The sequence below is a fragment of the Barbus barbus genome, assembly GCF_936440315.1.
Source record: "Barbus barbus genome assembly, chromosome: 25".
Lineage (NCBI taxonomy): Eukaryota > Metazoa > Chordata > Actinopteri > Cypriniformes > Cyprinidae > Barbus > Barbus barbus.
The window spans coordinates 9138205-9155581 of record NC_136753.1 but is presented as its reverse complement, the minus strand read 5'-3'; the positions used below and the strand labels follow the sequence as shown (position 1 = coordinate 9155581).

Here is a 17377-nt window from a genome sequence, read left to right as displayed (position 1 = left end):
TATAGAGATTTGTGGGTAGGCTCATTTGACTTGGCCAAGAAAGCAGCCAATATGTAGTGCGATACCAACTTCCTTACTGTAACGGAGTGAACAGAGGAAGCGTGCAGATCCATATGCAAAGCTAAGACGTGGCCAAAAAGAGTCATGGGTCGATAACAACAACAGGTATGGCGTAGGCAAGACAAAGAGTAATCCAAGGACAGGCAAGAGAGATTATCTCTCTTTGTCTCCGGCAAAGAGAGATAATCCAGGTACGCAGCAATAGTCTAGGCAGGGGTAAACAGAGTCTGAACGGCAAGACGAAAGGGTAATCTGAAAAACACAGGCAAGAATCTGAACACAGGAAAACAGGCAAGGCAAGACTATGACTAGATTATTAAAGCCAAGACAGGCTCCGTAAAACTATCACAGAAACCTGGCTCTTTTGATTTGGTCAAGCATCCAGTCTATAAGTGTCACCCTGGTAACTGTCTAGTCACACTGTATCAACCGTATAGCAGCATAAATAAGTCATATTTAATCAGTGGAACATCACACAAACATGAAGTTTGGTTCTTTTGATTCAGGAAACCAGTGAGAAACCAGTCTGCAAGTACTACACTGATCAGTGCCTAGTTTACACTAGCAAACACCCAGATCATCTTAACAACCATATAGGGTCATGAATAATACCTCAGCACTAGAAAATTGTGTTAAGGTCTGACTTCTTTTGACCTGAGGCAGTGTATCTCCCTAGCAATTATCTAGCGACTATCTATGGTACAATAATTAATTCATATTTAATGTCAAATATGTTAATGTTCTTACCTCAGACCATTTAAAGTTCTTTTCTAGCCATTTTTAAATATGTGCCTCTAAATACAATGTGCTATAATCACCTCGTCATAGCATCATCTAAAATTAAGACTTAATATAATATTACTTAAAACTAATTTAAGTCTTAATATAAAAAAAACTAGAAAAGGGACAATGATTAAGTCATACTATATGTTAATTACTTTGTCTTTCACTGCATCATTTATTCCATCAAACTGCACCTTTAATCTATGAGGAAATCACGTGGAAATCATTTTCATCTATTTAAAATTTGTTTTATCAGTATCATTTTTCTACCACTATTATACATATAGAGTGTGAATATCAAGCCACACTACTTCAGACCCTAATGGAATGTATGTGGAGAAGGAATCAGAAATGGCACAGATGCTAACATGTCAGAACAGATTACCTAAATATTACAGTCATGTTCTATTAGCACCATAAAGACAGCCATAAAGAACTTTTATGGTAAAGGTGAAGACCAGCAACCAGGAGAATTAACATGAAAATAAATAAATAAATAAACTGGGTTGCTGTGAACAAAGCATGAATTAATTGTTTTTTATACTACGGGGCCGTTGAATGCTTGAATCTGATTGGCTGACGAACGTTCTGAGGTGTGCAATTATTTTCAGGGAAACGCACGGTGAACGTAGTTCCAGGCAGCTTTCTTGACCGCATTACAGTTCTATATCACTTCGCATCGTTGTCAGCGCTGCCCTGACGATTTTATCAGTTAGCCTAGTGTAGCAACTTAAAGGCTACACATGACATTTCTCACTAGCGAGGTAATAACAGCGCTGCATCTTAAAGCAGACTTACAGTTTAGAGACGGTGCTTCAGAACACTGTTGAGGGACACACAGAGGTAGCCTAATTCATACAAGCTATCTCTCTCTCTCTCTCTCTCTCTCTCTCTCTCTCTCTCTCTCTCTCTCTCTCTGTTTCTCTTTCTCTGTGTCTCTGTCTCTCTCGCTCTCTTTCTAATAACTTCATTATTAACTGCATTAGTCTGCTATCAACGGCTCAAGCCTCCATTGCCAGCTTTAAAATGACGTTTTGGAACTAGCAAAAGAGTCGTTGGATGAGATGCGGAAGAAATAATCCTACTCACAATAGCGATTTAAGTAGAAAAACCGGACGAATCCCTTGAAATATATAATCTGATCGATGTCTTGAGGTGTGGCAACCGTAGTATAAGCGGAATAATTGACTCCGGACCGTTGAATTATTAGAAAAATAATGCACACCCGAGGTGTAACGGCCACTCCGCTTCGCGTCGTGGCCGCATCACCACCTCGGGTGTGCATTATTTTTCTAATAATTCAACGGCCCGTCGTCAATTATTCCTTACGTATTGAATTCATATAATTTATGATTTCATGATTTTATCTTTAAAACAAACATAAATATAACATAAACATAAACAAATAAATTTTTGGGGTAATGACTAGTCGCTAGTCATATTTGTGTTAGTTCAATGTATTTCTTTTTTTTTAATAGGCAACACATAGCCTATCCCAAAGCAGCTCTACAGGAAGAAAAAAAGAGAGAGAGGGGAAAGAAAGAAAGAAAGAAAGAAAGAAAGAAAGAAAGAAAGAAAGAAAGAAAGAAAGAAAGAAAGAAAAAGAAAGAAAGTGATAAGATGGTAAAGGAGCCAACCCTGTCGGCTTTAGGACCCAGGTATATAAATGAACCTCTTTGAATCGTTCATTAGAACAGCTCTACTGTACAGTCCGTCTAGGCTGAATTAACATCAAGTGCAAGCCAGTCAAGCGATGCATTCACGCCCCTCTTTCTGTCTTACAATGTTTTCAGTGTTTATTGGGCGTGCATTACTTCTCCACTGATGCTGTTTTTTAATTCTTATATCATTTTAATTTCAGAGAAGTTATTGAAGAAATAGAAGCACGTGATAAAGATGCGATCTCTTTGGTTTATATTGGAATTATCGTTTTACCTGCTACTTACGGAGAAAGTATCGGAAGCTCAGCGCGCAGGTATCAGAATCGCTTGTTTTTCTTGTGGAAATTTTGCACTTATAAAATTTCAGTTGAAATGTCATTTGTCCAGCGTCCACTTGATAGTAAATTAATTATTTAGCATACTCTCTTTTGTTGTGGCGCCAGCGTTCTGTGTGAATGCGTGAAAATAGCTAATTATGCACTGCAACTGTGGAAAGGTGCAATATTATTCCTCAGCGGTTCACCTGCATGATTTGTTTACACGTGTTAAGCCTACATGTATGTTTACATGTTCTTTACATGTCTGTAGGTAGGTTAGCTCTTTTTTATGTTTTTAATAAAGAAATTAGCTCTTGATTTGTTCAAAGTTTAATGGAATGTAAATTTCCATCCTGGCTTGCTTTCATTAAACTTACAAGGTCAAGGTTTTCATGATATTGCTAGCAGATGCAGGGTTGTACAAAAAAAAACTTTTAACATCTGGTGGTGTCAGAGTAAAGGTTGTCATATTAAATGTATCTTTCAATGTCTTTCAAGCTTTTTCAGTTTGCATCTTGCATTATAATATGCCCATTTACCACATACCATTCTCAATGTGCTTGCAATCTTTATGATACAGCACATCTGGGCTCTTTCCACTTGCACTGCTAGAGCTTCTGGGAACAGGATGCTCATGTCTTGAATTGATGTTATATACTTGTTTACACATATATCATAATAGGTGGTTCAGATCTTGTAGACATTTCCATGGTCTACGACCTACCAAGTGGTATGATAAACCAAGGTTTCGCTAAATGCAGTAATGCAGTAGAGCATTTGGAGGAAACTAATGAATGTAGTTAGTCATTTTGTAATTTTGCAAATGACAAGGCATAGTTATTGAAGTGGTCTCACTGTAAAAAGTGCTACACCCACAAAGTAGGTTTTATATACTTTAAATAGTTGTAATCTAGTTTATTTTATTTTTTATACAAAAAAAGTATCAATATACTTCCTCTTTACTTAAAATATACCAGTTTTTATATAACAATATATTTTAAATAAAACTATTGTGATTTATTTAGTTATTTGTATGTGGTTGTTGTGTACAAGAAATGTTATAAATGTGAGTTGACATACACAATTTATTAGAGCAGCTGTCAATGTGGCAGGTGTGTTCATCAAACGTAAATATTTTGAAATTTGGCATTATAAAAGTTGCCATTATCCCTTTTTCACTGGCTGGGACTTTCAGCATCTGCCCCGGCACTTCAACTGTTTGTTTGTTGCAGCAGATCTGGATTTCAGGGACTGATTAACACGGTAAGTTGAGCAAATTTAGATGTAAATTCACGCAAAATCGCTTACTCCACTAGGGAACTGAGGTTAGCTTTGCAAATTATACTGTATAGCTAGCTATCCTGCACACATGGCAAGCTAAGATGGCTGCACAGTGTGGTCTTGTAGGCAACGATCGGCAGACAACGGTTGAGACCGTGTTGTTAATATGAAATTAAATAAGTGCTGTAGTCATGCCTACTATGTGTTTTAAGGCTACTTTGGCTTTAACTTTCCCAATAATATCACTTTTAATCGTTAGTTAGCGTTAACTTAAACTGATATTTGACATTAAACAGTAAGATAAAAGTCCTAGACAAAACACATTAACATTAGTAACTTACTATGCTAGTTTAAGTTTGAGACTCTGGAATCAGAGATCATGTTAGTATACTTTTGCATTACTAAAGCAGATGCACAGATTTGACTGTAGATATGTATGCTTAGTAGTCTGTCTGATTTTAGAGATTTGATCCACGTTTTTTAATGCAGTATAGTCAATTAATGATTTTTGGTTGAAAAAATCCCTAAAACTATTTCTAACCTATTGCTTAAATAACTTACATAAATGATTTTTAACCTTATTCTAACATGCATTTTCCTGGTCTTTAGATACCCAAGCGCTTTTGTTACCTGGGGTCTTCAAGCTTCACATCCAGGTAAGAAAAACTTCAGAATAGATACAATTACAGCTATAACTATTTTCAATATATTTTCCATCCAAAATGTATTCTCTATCATGTACTTTGTCATCAATATTTGACCGTGTTCCTAATGGGAAGGATGGTGGTGTCTGTGTATCAGCAGCATATGTTGAAATCTATTGAGCCAGTTGTTATGACACACGGTGGGCACATCCATACTACCCAGAAACTGATCATAACACTTTACACTGTCAGGACCCTGTTTGATCAGATTTTACTTTTTGACAGGATCCATCTGTCTCTGTGGAGAAAAGGAGAGAAGTGGTCCTGAGATGCCTGATTGAGTACATGGGGGAGAGACAGGAAGACCTCATCAGTGTCCACCACGTATGTATTGGGCTTAAAGCTACTTGTCTATTTTTCTGTCTGTATGTATTAATATTGTGATGATATGGGGTAATTACGTTTGCTCTTGAAAGATGTTTAAACTCGGTAGCTTAATAAACAGTAATGTGATGACCAGTCAGGTACAGGCAAGAACAATTGCATTGTTTTATTGAAATGCATCCTTTCAACCAGAAAAGGACAATACTCATGCTACAGTAGATCATGATAGTATAATACCCACAATCTATGGCATTGTCATGGTAGACTTCACTCTGGTCACATGCTCTAGTCACAGTATCCGTCTAGTATCCACCACCTTTAGCAATAAACGTACAATTTTGACTTTGTGTCTTATCTGTCTTCTACCTGTCTGCTATATTCATCTCATTACCTGTTTGTCTGACCAAACTCTTGATTCTTTTTTGTCTCCACCAATAGAGTCGTGATGAAATAGAGGTGCACGCTGAGCTTGGCAGTTGCCCACTGAAAATTTACGTGCCATTAGCCCGACACGATTGGGATTATCATAGAAGGACAGCCCGTGGTCATAGGGTGTGCCAAACCTGTCGAAAGCATGCTGCCTCCTGTTTGGACTTACCTATGCCCTCGACTTCAAGTATCCCTCAAAACTGGTGTATACTTCTGAGATATATCAGAGGCTCTTTGTGGGATTGGACCCCATGCGTCCTAAGCCAACATTCAAGCATGCAAATCTCCTCACCAAGTTGTCTTAAATGATTTATCAATGGCATCTGGCATTGTTTGCCATCATTTGAAAAAATACAATCACTTTGGTAGGTGAGTTTGCCAAATACCAACTTAAACGTACTGGTACACAATCAGATAATTTGATAATCTTCAGGGTGATATAAATATTTGTCTCAGAATTTTACCAGTATTTTGATTTTAAATAATTAGTCTTACAGATTTTTTTTTTCTTTTTTAACCTTAAGACTCATTTGAGAGGTACAAGTTGCTCCGGTAATATAATTTCCATGGTTATTTTCCTTTTGTGTTCATTGTTCAGTGCCTTAATTAATGTGGACTTTGGACTGTGTTCTGTGCCTATATCATTACCTCATGAGATATATACTCAACAGTGTTGTGTGCACAATTTGTCAGTTCTTAAAAATAATACTTGTTCAAATTATAGAAATACTGTAATAATTTTTTACATTGCAGTTCCAGTGTGATACAATGTGATGTTATGGCTCACATTTAGCTTTATCTAAACATTGCAGATTGGGCAGTTTGAATATTTTACTTTTACAGGTTGAAAATACACTTATACAGTGTTTGTTTTATATTATTGTGTACATGTGCGACTACATTTATTGGCTGTTTTGTAGTCAATGTTAACAGTGACACTGGTTGACATTGAATAAATGTTATTGTCTTCTTCAATCTATCTTCCCATCTTTTCCTTCTTCAATTAAATTTGTAATTGCTATTGACAAAGTCTGTTTATGTAAAGTTTATCACTGTAGTGCTTAGAATATAGACATTTAGATTTATTTTCTGAGGTTATAGCCAGGACTCAATTAAAATGTTTATTCACATATGATTAGGTTAATTTTACTAAGAACATAAAGTTCATAAAACCTAATTAAAATGAGTACAGGTTACTTGTAGCAACCCATAAATAAGTTACCTGTACCAATAAAAGTAGGTTTATCTAACAGTAATACTAGTACTATTAGTTAACTCAACTTGATTTTGTTGCGTTTGTATTAAGTAATGTTACAGTGTTTATTATACTTAAAAAAGGCTGCAAGTTGACTCAACTTAAAACATCCAATGCAGCCACTTGCCTCACTTTTTATAAGTTAGATCTAGGTATTACTTCTTACAGGGCTGTTACATGACCAATGCTGGAGCAGCACATACTTTTCCTACTTTTCATTGATTTTGAAAGCTTATGGTCACTTTGAAAACAGTTTTAAAAAGTGTATAATGTGCATAGAATGCATGATATTAGTGGAAATGATTATGTATGTCCATTTCGATGTATCATATTTAGGTGACAAACGTTGTCATACTCCTTTTCAGTATTCTTTTTTCTTTCAGTTCACTTGAGTCACTTTAGTTTTAATTGTAAAGGAGGGTTTGTGCCTTCATGTCCCTCTGTTCGGTTTCTGATGAATGCTGCATTGTGAATTATATGGAACATTCATTCCATTACCTCACTCTGCCAAAATCCCACTCTTACATAAAGGCATACATGGTAAACACTTTGTGACAGGATGAGTCAAACATGATAGTCAGTAGAGAAGACTTTTCAAGGCAAATATTCAGATATGTTTTCAATTAGTTTGTTTTTCGTCAGTTTTACTAAAATTGGTTCATAACAAAAACAATTGTTGTAATGCATCCAGCAAAAATAAAGAATACTTTATAAAAGAATTGACCATACTAGACAACAAATAATTTAGTACCACATTTCAAACACTGATTCGAAGTTTAAAAAAAAACTGTATGAGGAAATATAATTTATAATAATATATTTTATATAATACATAAAACAACATATTTTAAGTTCTCTAGGAGTCGCAGTTTACACTTTTAAAAATGACCTCTTGTTAATGGAGCTCTCCTGGGATTATGAGTAGTGTAGTTCTTTCTGGGAATTAAGCAATTAGCATTATTTATTTATTTATTTTTTTAAACCTGAAGTTAGATTCATCCTGGTCTCGCGTAGCCAGACCTTCAGACTGATGGCTGAAGGTCTGGAATAGATGTCCGCTTTCATTGGGCAAGGCCCGCCCATGAGGCCGTTTGACCGACATGTCAAACCAACCAATCATAGTTTGTTTCGTTTAGCGTCACATTTCGGGCGTGGAAATGTCGCCACGATAACAGACCAGTGTGTAAAACTCTCGGATGTATTTTAAAGATTTTATGCCGCGAACTTTAAATATTTCACATACTTTTGAAAATCCAGCGTTTAGTTGACCCTAATAGCGTCCGTCGTCACATTTGTAAACGCGACTGCAGTCTTCTTTCGTGAGGGGGTTTGGCACCACAACATCTTTGTTTCCCGACGGACTGAAAATAAATGCGACACTCGCATCTCCCGGAAATTCGGTTTAATTCAACCAGTCAGATGACGACTTCGACATTCCTGAAGTGTTTCCAGAAAAGTGTGCCATATTATGCATCAGGGCCCGTATTCCTAAAGATTCTAAGAATCCTTTTAGAGAGCTCCTAATTTAGTTTAAAAATTTCTAACTAGGAGTCTTAGCATAAAAGTGATTCAGGACCAATCTGAGAGCAACTCTGAGCGAGGAAAAGACAAAAACTTTTATCTTAGTGATAAGGCGGGGCTGACCCCATTGCTAGCTATGACACAGTCTTTTGAAGACTGTGATTGGTTGGCTGTCCAAGAAGGAAATAAATGAGTTCTTTTAAGAGTAGGGTTTATTATTAGCCTTCACTTTGAAATTACATGCATAATTTTTCTGTACTCTCTCTCTCTCACTCACACACACACACACACAACAATATATATGTTCTTTATTTTTTATTTACCATGCTGTCATACTTTACGTATTTTATAGGAAATGAACAGCGACATAATAAGTGCTGTAACAGACCCAAATCATCACTGCTGCATAGTTGCATTTTTCCAGTTGCCAGATATGTTAATGTCGTGATTACATCCATTTCTGGCGCTATGGCATTTCAGCGTGGTGTCGGAGATGTTAGCATGTCTTTAATAAGATCGGTCACAAACATGATCCCTGCACGATCTAAAGTGTAGCGTCTTATTAACTCACTGTCATGCATTGTGTGCAACTCATTTCTTCACCCTCTTCATGTTTCGTCCATTTTCTCCACTGCTAAAGAAACTCTTAAGCCCCTTAAAAGTACTCGTCCGTACTCCTAACAATTTTGGACCTTAAGACCTCTTTTAAGGGTTAAGATGCTTTCTGAATTACTTTTTTCTTTACTAGGATCTTTTCTTTAATTTTAAGAAGAAACACTCACATTTCTAAGATTTTTCTTAGAATTTTGTTACTAGGAGCAACTCAGCACTAAGATGTTTCATGAATACGGGCCCAGACGTTTAGCCAACGGTCCATGGGCGTGACGTCTGAGGCTGAGACTAGATTCATCCTGACCTGTGATGAAAACATTGAGTCACATTGATATTGAGAAACATTGATATATTGGTAGGTTTGACTTAACAGCTTACAGGTTATAGTTAAAAATTTATTTCACTGTGCAGAAAATTATCAACTTTTGGTTTTCAATCTCAGCACCCAGGTTCGGAAATACTGTGTTTGATTACCAGCAGATGGTGCACTTTCTAAACCGAAGAGCAAATGCAATGTCTCTGACTATGAAAATGTCATCACTTATTGTTTTTGTATTTACAAAAGACGTGCAATTATTGTTTTAGACTCAGCACTTTTACAATACACTGTGCATTCATATCCTTAATTTAGGTTTCCTGTACTGATTTTACTGCTAGGATGTATGCCTGTTTCCTTTGGAGATTCCCTTTTTCAAACAAACACAAAATCTCATGGGTAAAGGTAGCTTTGGTAGAATAATGAATACAGTCAATACCAAAATCTACTCGGTGTGTAGAGCAAATGTGGTTGTCAGGTATATTAAAAAAATACATTTGAGTCAAGTAGTTACTTAAACTAATGCTGGTTCCAAATCATAGTTTAGCAATAAATTTAAGGTAATCCAATTCTGTGGCATTAAGGGAACTTTAAAACAGTAATTGGCAGCAGTAACTGCCCCTAAAATATTTGTGATTCTTGTCTATAGAATTACCATCTGTCAGCATGTGTGTGTAGTGTGGGAAAGCAAGACACTTCTATCACTGGAAACATTAAGTGTAATTAGACCATGCTTTGCAGAAATAAAAGGAGGGAGGGAGGGAGGGAGGGAGGTGGGGGGGGGGGGGGGGTATTTATTTTTAAGGTAAAGTTTGACAAGCTACTTCTTACTTTAATTACTTCTTTATTATATGGTGAACTACATAAACATAAAGCCTATAAAAAACAATCATTACATTTAACAGCAACTGCAATCGCTACAAATATTGGTATAGTATGGATTGTTGATAGATTGTACAGTACATGTCCCTATACCGTCACCCAGATCTACACCCATGGAATGCAGTGTTCTTATAAACAGTAAAGGTATTGTATCTGCATCTGTTTCAGTCACATGACCTTTTCTTCATAGCTGCCATATTTATGACCATCTGTGAAATACATTTTCAATTGTACCAAATACCATGAATAATTTATACAGATCTGTATTCAGCACAGCACTGCAGAATCTGAAATCTGTTGAAATCCACATTTATTTTTTCCACAATCAATCTAAAAACATGTGCTTCATAATCTAAGAATGTGTCTAGTGATGTAATGTAAAAGCACACAAAAGCAAGTTTTCAGTTACTGAGGCCAATATAGAACTGCTCTATTCACATCAGGCAGCTTTGAATAATTCATTCTACAAACGGAAGTGTCATTTTATTCAGTTCGTGATTTTAAACATATTTTTCAAAAGTATTATTAATTTCTTTATTTGTAAAAAGGAGGAAAGAAATTACTGTGTGTACATTTAAATAAGAAATGTGCAGTCTTGTCTTCAAGTGTGGTCTTACTGTGTACTCCATAACCCTACGAGAAGCTATCCAGCTGAACAGGATTATAATTATATAAACTCAGTATCGCATAGGCCATTAAGACAGCTGTTCATGTTGCGTCAAGTGTTATTTGATGAGCGTGTACATAATGCTGCTATGCCAATATACGTCAATTATGGAACAGCCTATCCAGTGGTTTTCCCAGCATTTATAGATCTGAAGATGGCAATCACAGCTTTGTGTTCATTGGTTAATACGTGCATATTATGATTTTATTATTCTTATTCGTTTTGTATTCCAAGACTTTTTGTGGCTTGTAGTGGAGATTTGAAAGTGTCTCTCAAACACAGACACACACTGGTCAGTGTTTGGCATGTGGGCGTCATACAGTATCAAGAAGTATTGTTTTACAGTGAATTTTGGAATAGGCTGCTGACCTTCTCTGGCTCTATAAACATTGAGCACTTTATTAATAATACCCCAGAGTGGGATAAACTCATCCAGCACTGGTTTCATGTCTGCCCCCTTGGGTGTTAATCTGCCCAGCGGATGCCCCTGATCTGATCCCAACATGCGGTTTCATTCCAAGTTTGTGAGAATCAGAGGACATTAGGGAGGATATTACGACTGAGTTGCTGAATACAGTATATCCTTATCCTTTTTGTTCACAAGGTTCAACATCATTTAAAAGCCAAAGACTGTGCAAATAATTTAAATTGGAAATTGATTCTAAATGAATGTGCTGATCCCAAAACATGCAATTTGATTGTATTTCATGCCAAAACCAGAAGGTGATTTGTTTTAAACTTAAATGTCCTGCCACTGTGACTTTGTGCCAACAAAAATAGGTTTTTAGCTGCAGAAAATAAATTGTTCTTAAAGACCAGACTTAAAAAATGTGGACTTAAAAAAATCTGTTTTTATAAAGTCAAATAAAGCTGCGCATGAAACCCCTGATGGCAATTGTATTGTTGTTTCCCAGGCCTGTTTCACTGGGCTGTGATAGCAGAGTCAGAGGGGGTCTAAGGTCAAGTCAGAGTTAACAGTGCAAGGATCAAGAACAGTTCATCACCACATATAGTGCTGTAGAAAAAGTCAAGAATTTTTGCATGTGGTCAGATTATGGCATGGAGTGTTGTAGTATAGAAGTAAAAATAGGTAAAATGGACAAATGTTTACTACTTTTCATGTTTTTGATTGCTTTGGTTAACAGCTTTAGGACACTTCAAAGTTAAAACATCTGTTAATTGAAGCAGAGTTGGGTCATTAACCGACAATCTGAAACCTCCAAGCAAGTCTACATCATGATCATAATGGTTAAAAAAATCACCTAGTCAATATCCAGATTGAAACCCCATTTAAATGCTATGCCAGAAGCTGGAATGCATAGTTCATGCTCAACCTGCAAATGATCTGAAGCAGTTCTGCAGTTAAGATTGAGCTAACATTTTAGTGTTTTTTGTTTACTTCTATTCATTAATGGACATTGAAGATTTTGACTGAATATCAATGTGATAATTAATCTAGATTTTTTTACAGCACTGTAGCTGTATGATACTGTAGCTGTAAATGTATAATTTTCTCTTGTTTTACTATATACTTTATTATTACTATCATCAGCGGCATCTCATTGTTTTTATTTTTTTAAGTTTTTAGTGTCACGGAGCAACCCCGTGATCATGAATGAACTGTATGCATGTACACCGTATCTGGCACACACATACACTGCATGCAGTGCATGCACCTGTATAATGTCTGTGAGTGGTCGAATGTATTGTGTATTATGTGGTTAAGGTATGTGAGGGTACGATGTGTATTTTGTTCATTAGGTGTAGTGGATATATGCACAACATTAGCCGCTACATTGTTCATTCATTTTCATTATAAATAACTACAATACACATGTTTGATTTAAAGTATTTTATTTAAGGTTAGGTTAAACAGTATAACAAATATAACTTACCTGCTTGTAAGACACCAGGGATCAAACCTGAATTGTTTTAAACCCAACGCATTTAATGGGAGAAACCATTTTGGGTATGATGTCAATGGGAGGGGGGAGTCCAATGTACCTAAAACAAGGTTTACATTTGTTCATCCATAGGTTGTATTTTTATATTGTGATTTGTGAAATGTATACTTGAGTAGATGCTGTTTTATGTGCATAATGTGATCAGAAGTGCATATGTAAGGAAGTAAACTTACCTGTAGATTGGTACATCCCGGGGTGTGGCTTAGACTATAAAATGGCTGCTTTAATTGACCCACATGGGGTCACCACTAGAGGCTGACATTTTTTCGTGAATCCAGCAGGCTGGGAAACAAAATCGTTACGAATCACGTGATTGGGACGGGACAGAAAAAAATGCTTGCGGGAGCGGGCGGGACCGGGAATAGTAATGATATACCCAACTTTATACACAAATATACTGTTTATATAAATAAACTATAAACTGTATATTTTAATTCTGAACTCAATTCTAGTTGGCCTGTCTCTTTATGCTCTCCTCCTGTTTGTTTTGGTGTGGCTGATTAAGTGAAGATGCAGTCCGTGACGGACAGATTGTTAACGGCTGGTCTATGTCCCAGATAGCACACGTACGTCTGCAAGATATTTGTTAAAGATCTCTTGATCTGGAAAGCATCTGCTGTCTACAAACGTCTGGCAGACGTCTTTCAGATGTCAGTTTTACATACATTCTAAATCATAAACATCTTAAAGACATCTAATAGACGTCTATTTGACATCTAAAAGGAAACGTCCTATAGACGTATTGCAGATGAGCAAACACCCTAAATAATACGTCTTGCAGACATCAAATAGATGTCTCGGAGATGTACGTGTGCTATCAGGGGTGGTAATATCCAAACGCTCACCTATCGTTCATCGACCTCAAATATGGCTTTTCATCTGAAAGCTGTAGTAGCAACTTTACATGGCCGCTCAATATAATGTTAACCTAGAGAAATGTGTGCTGTTGAAGTGTTTGTGGGGAGACTGGAAGCTGAATAGTGCACTCGCTGCAGGACAGGCGCCGGTGCGCTCACTTGCTCTTAAAATCTCTGTATAATGTTTGATCATACAGACAAAAGTAGCCGAATACATCTTTCGAATCTGTAAAGACTGCGTTTATTTGTGTGCACTCAGAATAACAACGAAACGTTGTGCTTTAAAGCAAACAGGATGCGCTTTAGGTCTCTGTGAACTTGAGCGAGAAACTTCGAAACTCCGTCTTTGAGAAATATATCTATAGAGAGTGAAATGTCTGCTTTCACTACTTAAAAAAAATAAAATTCCAAATAGAAAACGTGTGTGTTAACATGGATGATTTACATGTAATGTGTGCAACACTGTGCATGAGCTGGCTTTCATTCAATATAATAACAAAAAACTACATTTTGGGTTTTTATTCAAATAAATATATAAAAACTATATTTTTACTGTAACTGACAGATTTAAAAAAAAAAAAAAAACGGGAGTGGGATGGGATGGGATTTTCCCCCAGTTTTTTCGTGGGATTGGGAGGGGATGAGATTTTTTTTTTTGTGGGAGTGGGACGAGATTTTTTTCCACTCCCGTGTCACCCTCTAGTCGCCACTCGTTGTGGTCACTGGTCAGGTTGGTTTGTGTGGAGGGAGTAAGCAACAGAAGCTTGTGCTTAGAAGTTTGTTAATCAAACTACGCAACTGTTGTTGTGGCTAAGGTCCAACAAAGAGACTTGTAAATTCTGTTTTTGTTTTGTTTTGTTTTTTTGCTTGTTTTCCTGTGAGATCTACACTATCTGTACAATAAATTCACCTCCACTGGAATTTCCTGTCGCCATGGTCTTATTATGCCTCCGACCGCAAGTGCAATCTCTAACAATTAGTTTTGTATGTATACTTTTAATTAAGAATGATAAAAGCCTGTGTTCTAAGGCCAATTCGTACTGCCAGAAGTCCAAATAACCCATTTGCTAGGTTTTATTGGGCCAGTGGTGTTCGCCCTGTTGGCAACACCCTGGCGGTGTGAACTAGCCTGGAAGATACTGTGAATGTGTCTGTGTAGATTGTGCCAATTTCAAAGTTTGCGTGTAAGAAAGACAGGAACTGTGAGAGCATGCAACAGAGGGAGTGGAATAGACAAAGAGATTGTTAGAGGGCCAAGTACCCATGGTGTGATCAGGGTGAGCTGAGAGCATATGTGGAGTGAACAGCTGGACAGACAGTTTGAGATTTTGAGCAGAGGAGGTTCAAGCATGGTCAGAATCAGAATGTGGGAAAGCTGCCTTTCACAATGATGAGGTTATGGGTTTCCACAAGTACGTAGGCTGAGACATCCACCAGATCAGATATGCTGTCAGCTGCTGTGTGTCTGTCACTCAGACCCACGCCAAACCGCCCTGCTGGCATGAATAGATGTACAATGAACTCTCAGTACAACCAGTGAGGGACTGAGAAGAAATGCTGGGTAAACCATTTGCTTGGTTTTCCCCTTAAATAACTGTAGTGCTGTTTTGTGCAGATGCTGTAGAATATACTGAGGACTAAACAGTATTAATAATGAGTAAAAATGACTGAAGTTCATGAACAGTCATTTAAAGACCATATTAAAATTCAGAATTTATGTAGGGGGTTACTGGTGCCACACAGCTTTTAAAGAATAATGAGGTTTGTCCATACAGTGAAAGTCAAAAAGGTCTAACGTTGTTTGGACCCCCACATTCTTCAAAAAGTCTTGTTTTGAAGAAAGGAATGTATAAATGGAAACATTTGAGCCCTCTACAGTCTACAGTGGAATTCACTTTTGTAAATGTATCACTGCTGTAATTGCCGTAGCTGCACACGTGCATTTGCTGTACCCATGCACATGCAATTCACCCTTTTTATGGAATTTTGTACCCACTTACCAAACTTACATACTCCCAGAACAGACATTTAGTGGCAAGAAACCATTTGTCTTATTAGAAGTCAGAATGATGACCTTCAGAATGATTTTGAAACTGATATTTCAATATTGTATACTGATATTTAAATATTAAAGAACTGATTCTTTAATATTTTAAAAAATATTGGACATACAGTTGCTTTAAGTAAATTTATTCCAATTAAATTATATTATTTAATTATACATGTATATATTTTTAAGAAAGAAAAAGAATATGTGCACATAGTGCTCTCCACATTGTGTTTTTCTGTATTAATGGTCAAAGATTAATTGTTCATTTTACTGACAGTCAGTCATGAAAACTGAAATAGTATCCACATTGGGCATTGAAGTTCTGAATGCAAACAAGTAACCTATATTAAATATTTTGAAGGGGTTCATAAATGGATTTTATTCTCAAAAGAGGAGCATTAAGAAAACTGAGGCTGCACATCTGTGTTCTTGGAGCGGGGTCTATTGGGACACAGAGGGAGGTTGAGTATTTCTCACATTTTGGAGGGCAAAAGTAAAAGTGGCCAATGAGGTCGAACTTATATTAAAGAGAACACGCCTTCTGTCTCTCTCTCCCCCTGTTACAATGAGCTAAGAGAAGGAAAAGATAACTCATCTTACATTACAGTGTTGGTTTGACTACTTTTGCCATACACGCTTGATAGCATTTTCTGAATGACTCGGCCAACAGAAGGAATAGTGTATGTGTAAAGATGAGGTTCAGCTGGTGCTTGTCTCTCCTGTTGATTCTGTATGTGGGTCCTCTTAATGCCTTTTGGTGGAACAGTTCACCTGTCACAAAGGCCCCCACAGTGGACAATGATACTTCTGTTGGTGGAATGAGCAGTAAGGAGGAGAAAATTGCCGATGTAGGGTCGGAAATCATAGATGTAGCCAGAGGGATCCAAGGATTAGTGAAGAACTGGGACCAGAACTCAACTGTGGATTGGAATAACAATGTCACAGTGAGGACACCTGTCATCTCCTCGAAGCTTCACCATTCTAAAACGGGTAATAATAAGTCTTTATCAGAAGAAGTTGAACATGAAATAAATGTCAAAGTTTCCTCAGGTGATGCCATTGGGTCAGGCTTAGGCTCAGGGCCCACTATGGATTTGGCTCAGGAAGGCAAAACAACAGCGACCAACCGTACAGGGACAAGGCTCACTGACAGCAGGATTAGCATAATTAGCACTTCCACTTTCACTGAGGATTCCACAAACTGCTTATCAAGAGGCTCTGACTGGCCTTTCTGTTTATCTCACAGTGAAGTCACATTTTCTGTACCTAATTTTTTTAACCACACCCAGGCAGAGGATGTGGTAGCTATGTTAAATGAATGGGGTTGGCTCCTGCGTTCAGGCTGCCACCATGGTTTGGAATGGTTTTTTTGCCTACTACTGGCACCAAGATGCCATCAGCCCTCTGAGAAACCTGGGATAGCCCTGCTACCCTGCAGGACTTTCTGTGAGGTGCTGCTGGACAGCTGCTGGACACTCCTACAGGAGAGTGGCCTGCCTGTGGCCTGCCACACCCTCCCCGAGGGACCAGAGCCCAGTCAGTCATGCCTAACCGTTAGTAACCACAAAGGTAAAACTGTGATGCATGTCAAACTTATGCCGCTTGTCTTGTCGGTATGTGTTTTTTATTAGTGTGCTTTCTACCGTTAGAGACACAGGTCACTTCCTGTCTGTCAGCAGTTGCTCTGCTCTGCT

At 37.4% G+C, this 17377-nt stretch overlaps 1 protein-coding gene across 6 annotated transcripts in view; it reads left to right on the top strand.

Moving 5' to 3' along the window:
- The first annotated feature begins 2560 nt into the window (after positions 1 to 2560).
- The window catches only part of col18a1b (collagen type XVIII alpha 1 chain b), a 39306-nt gene continuing 24489 nt past the window's right edge, over positions 2561 to 17377 (top strand). The window contains exon 1 of one of the 6 annotated variants that reach the window (XM_079377120.1): positions 2561 to 2818. In XM_079377120.1, the coding sequence (XP_079233246.1) occupies positions 2740 to 2818 (79 nt within the window). In that variant the 5' untranslated portion in view covers positions 2561 to 2739. Of the gene's footprint in view, positions 2819 to 16242; positions 17253 to 17377 lie in introns of those variants that run through there. The other 5 variants (XM_079377121.1, XM_079377118.1, XM_079377117.1 and 2 more) reach the window with 5 other exon arrangements.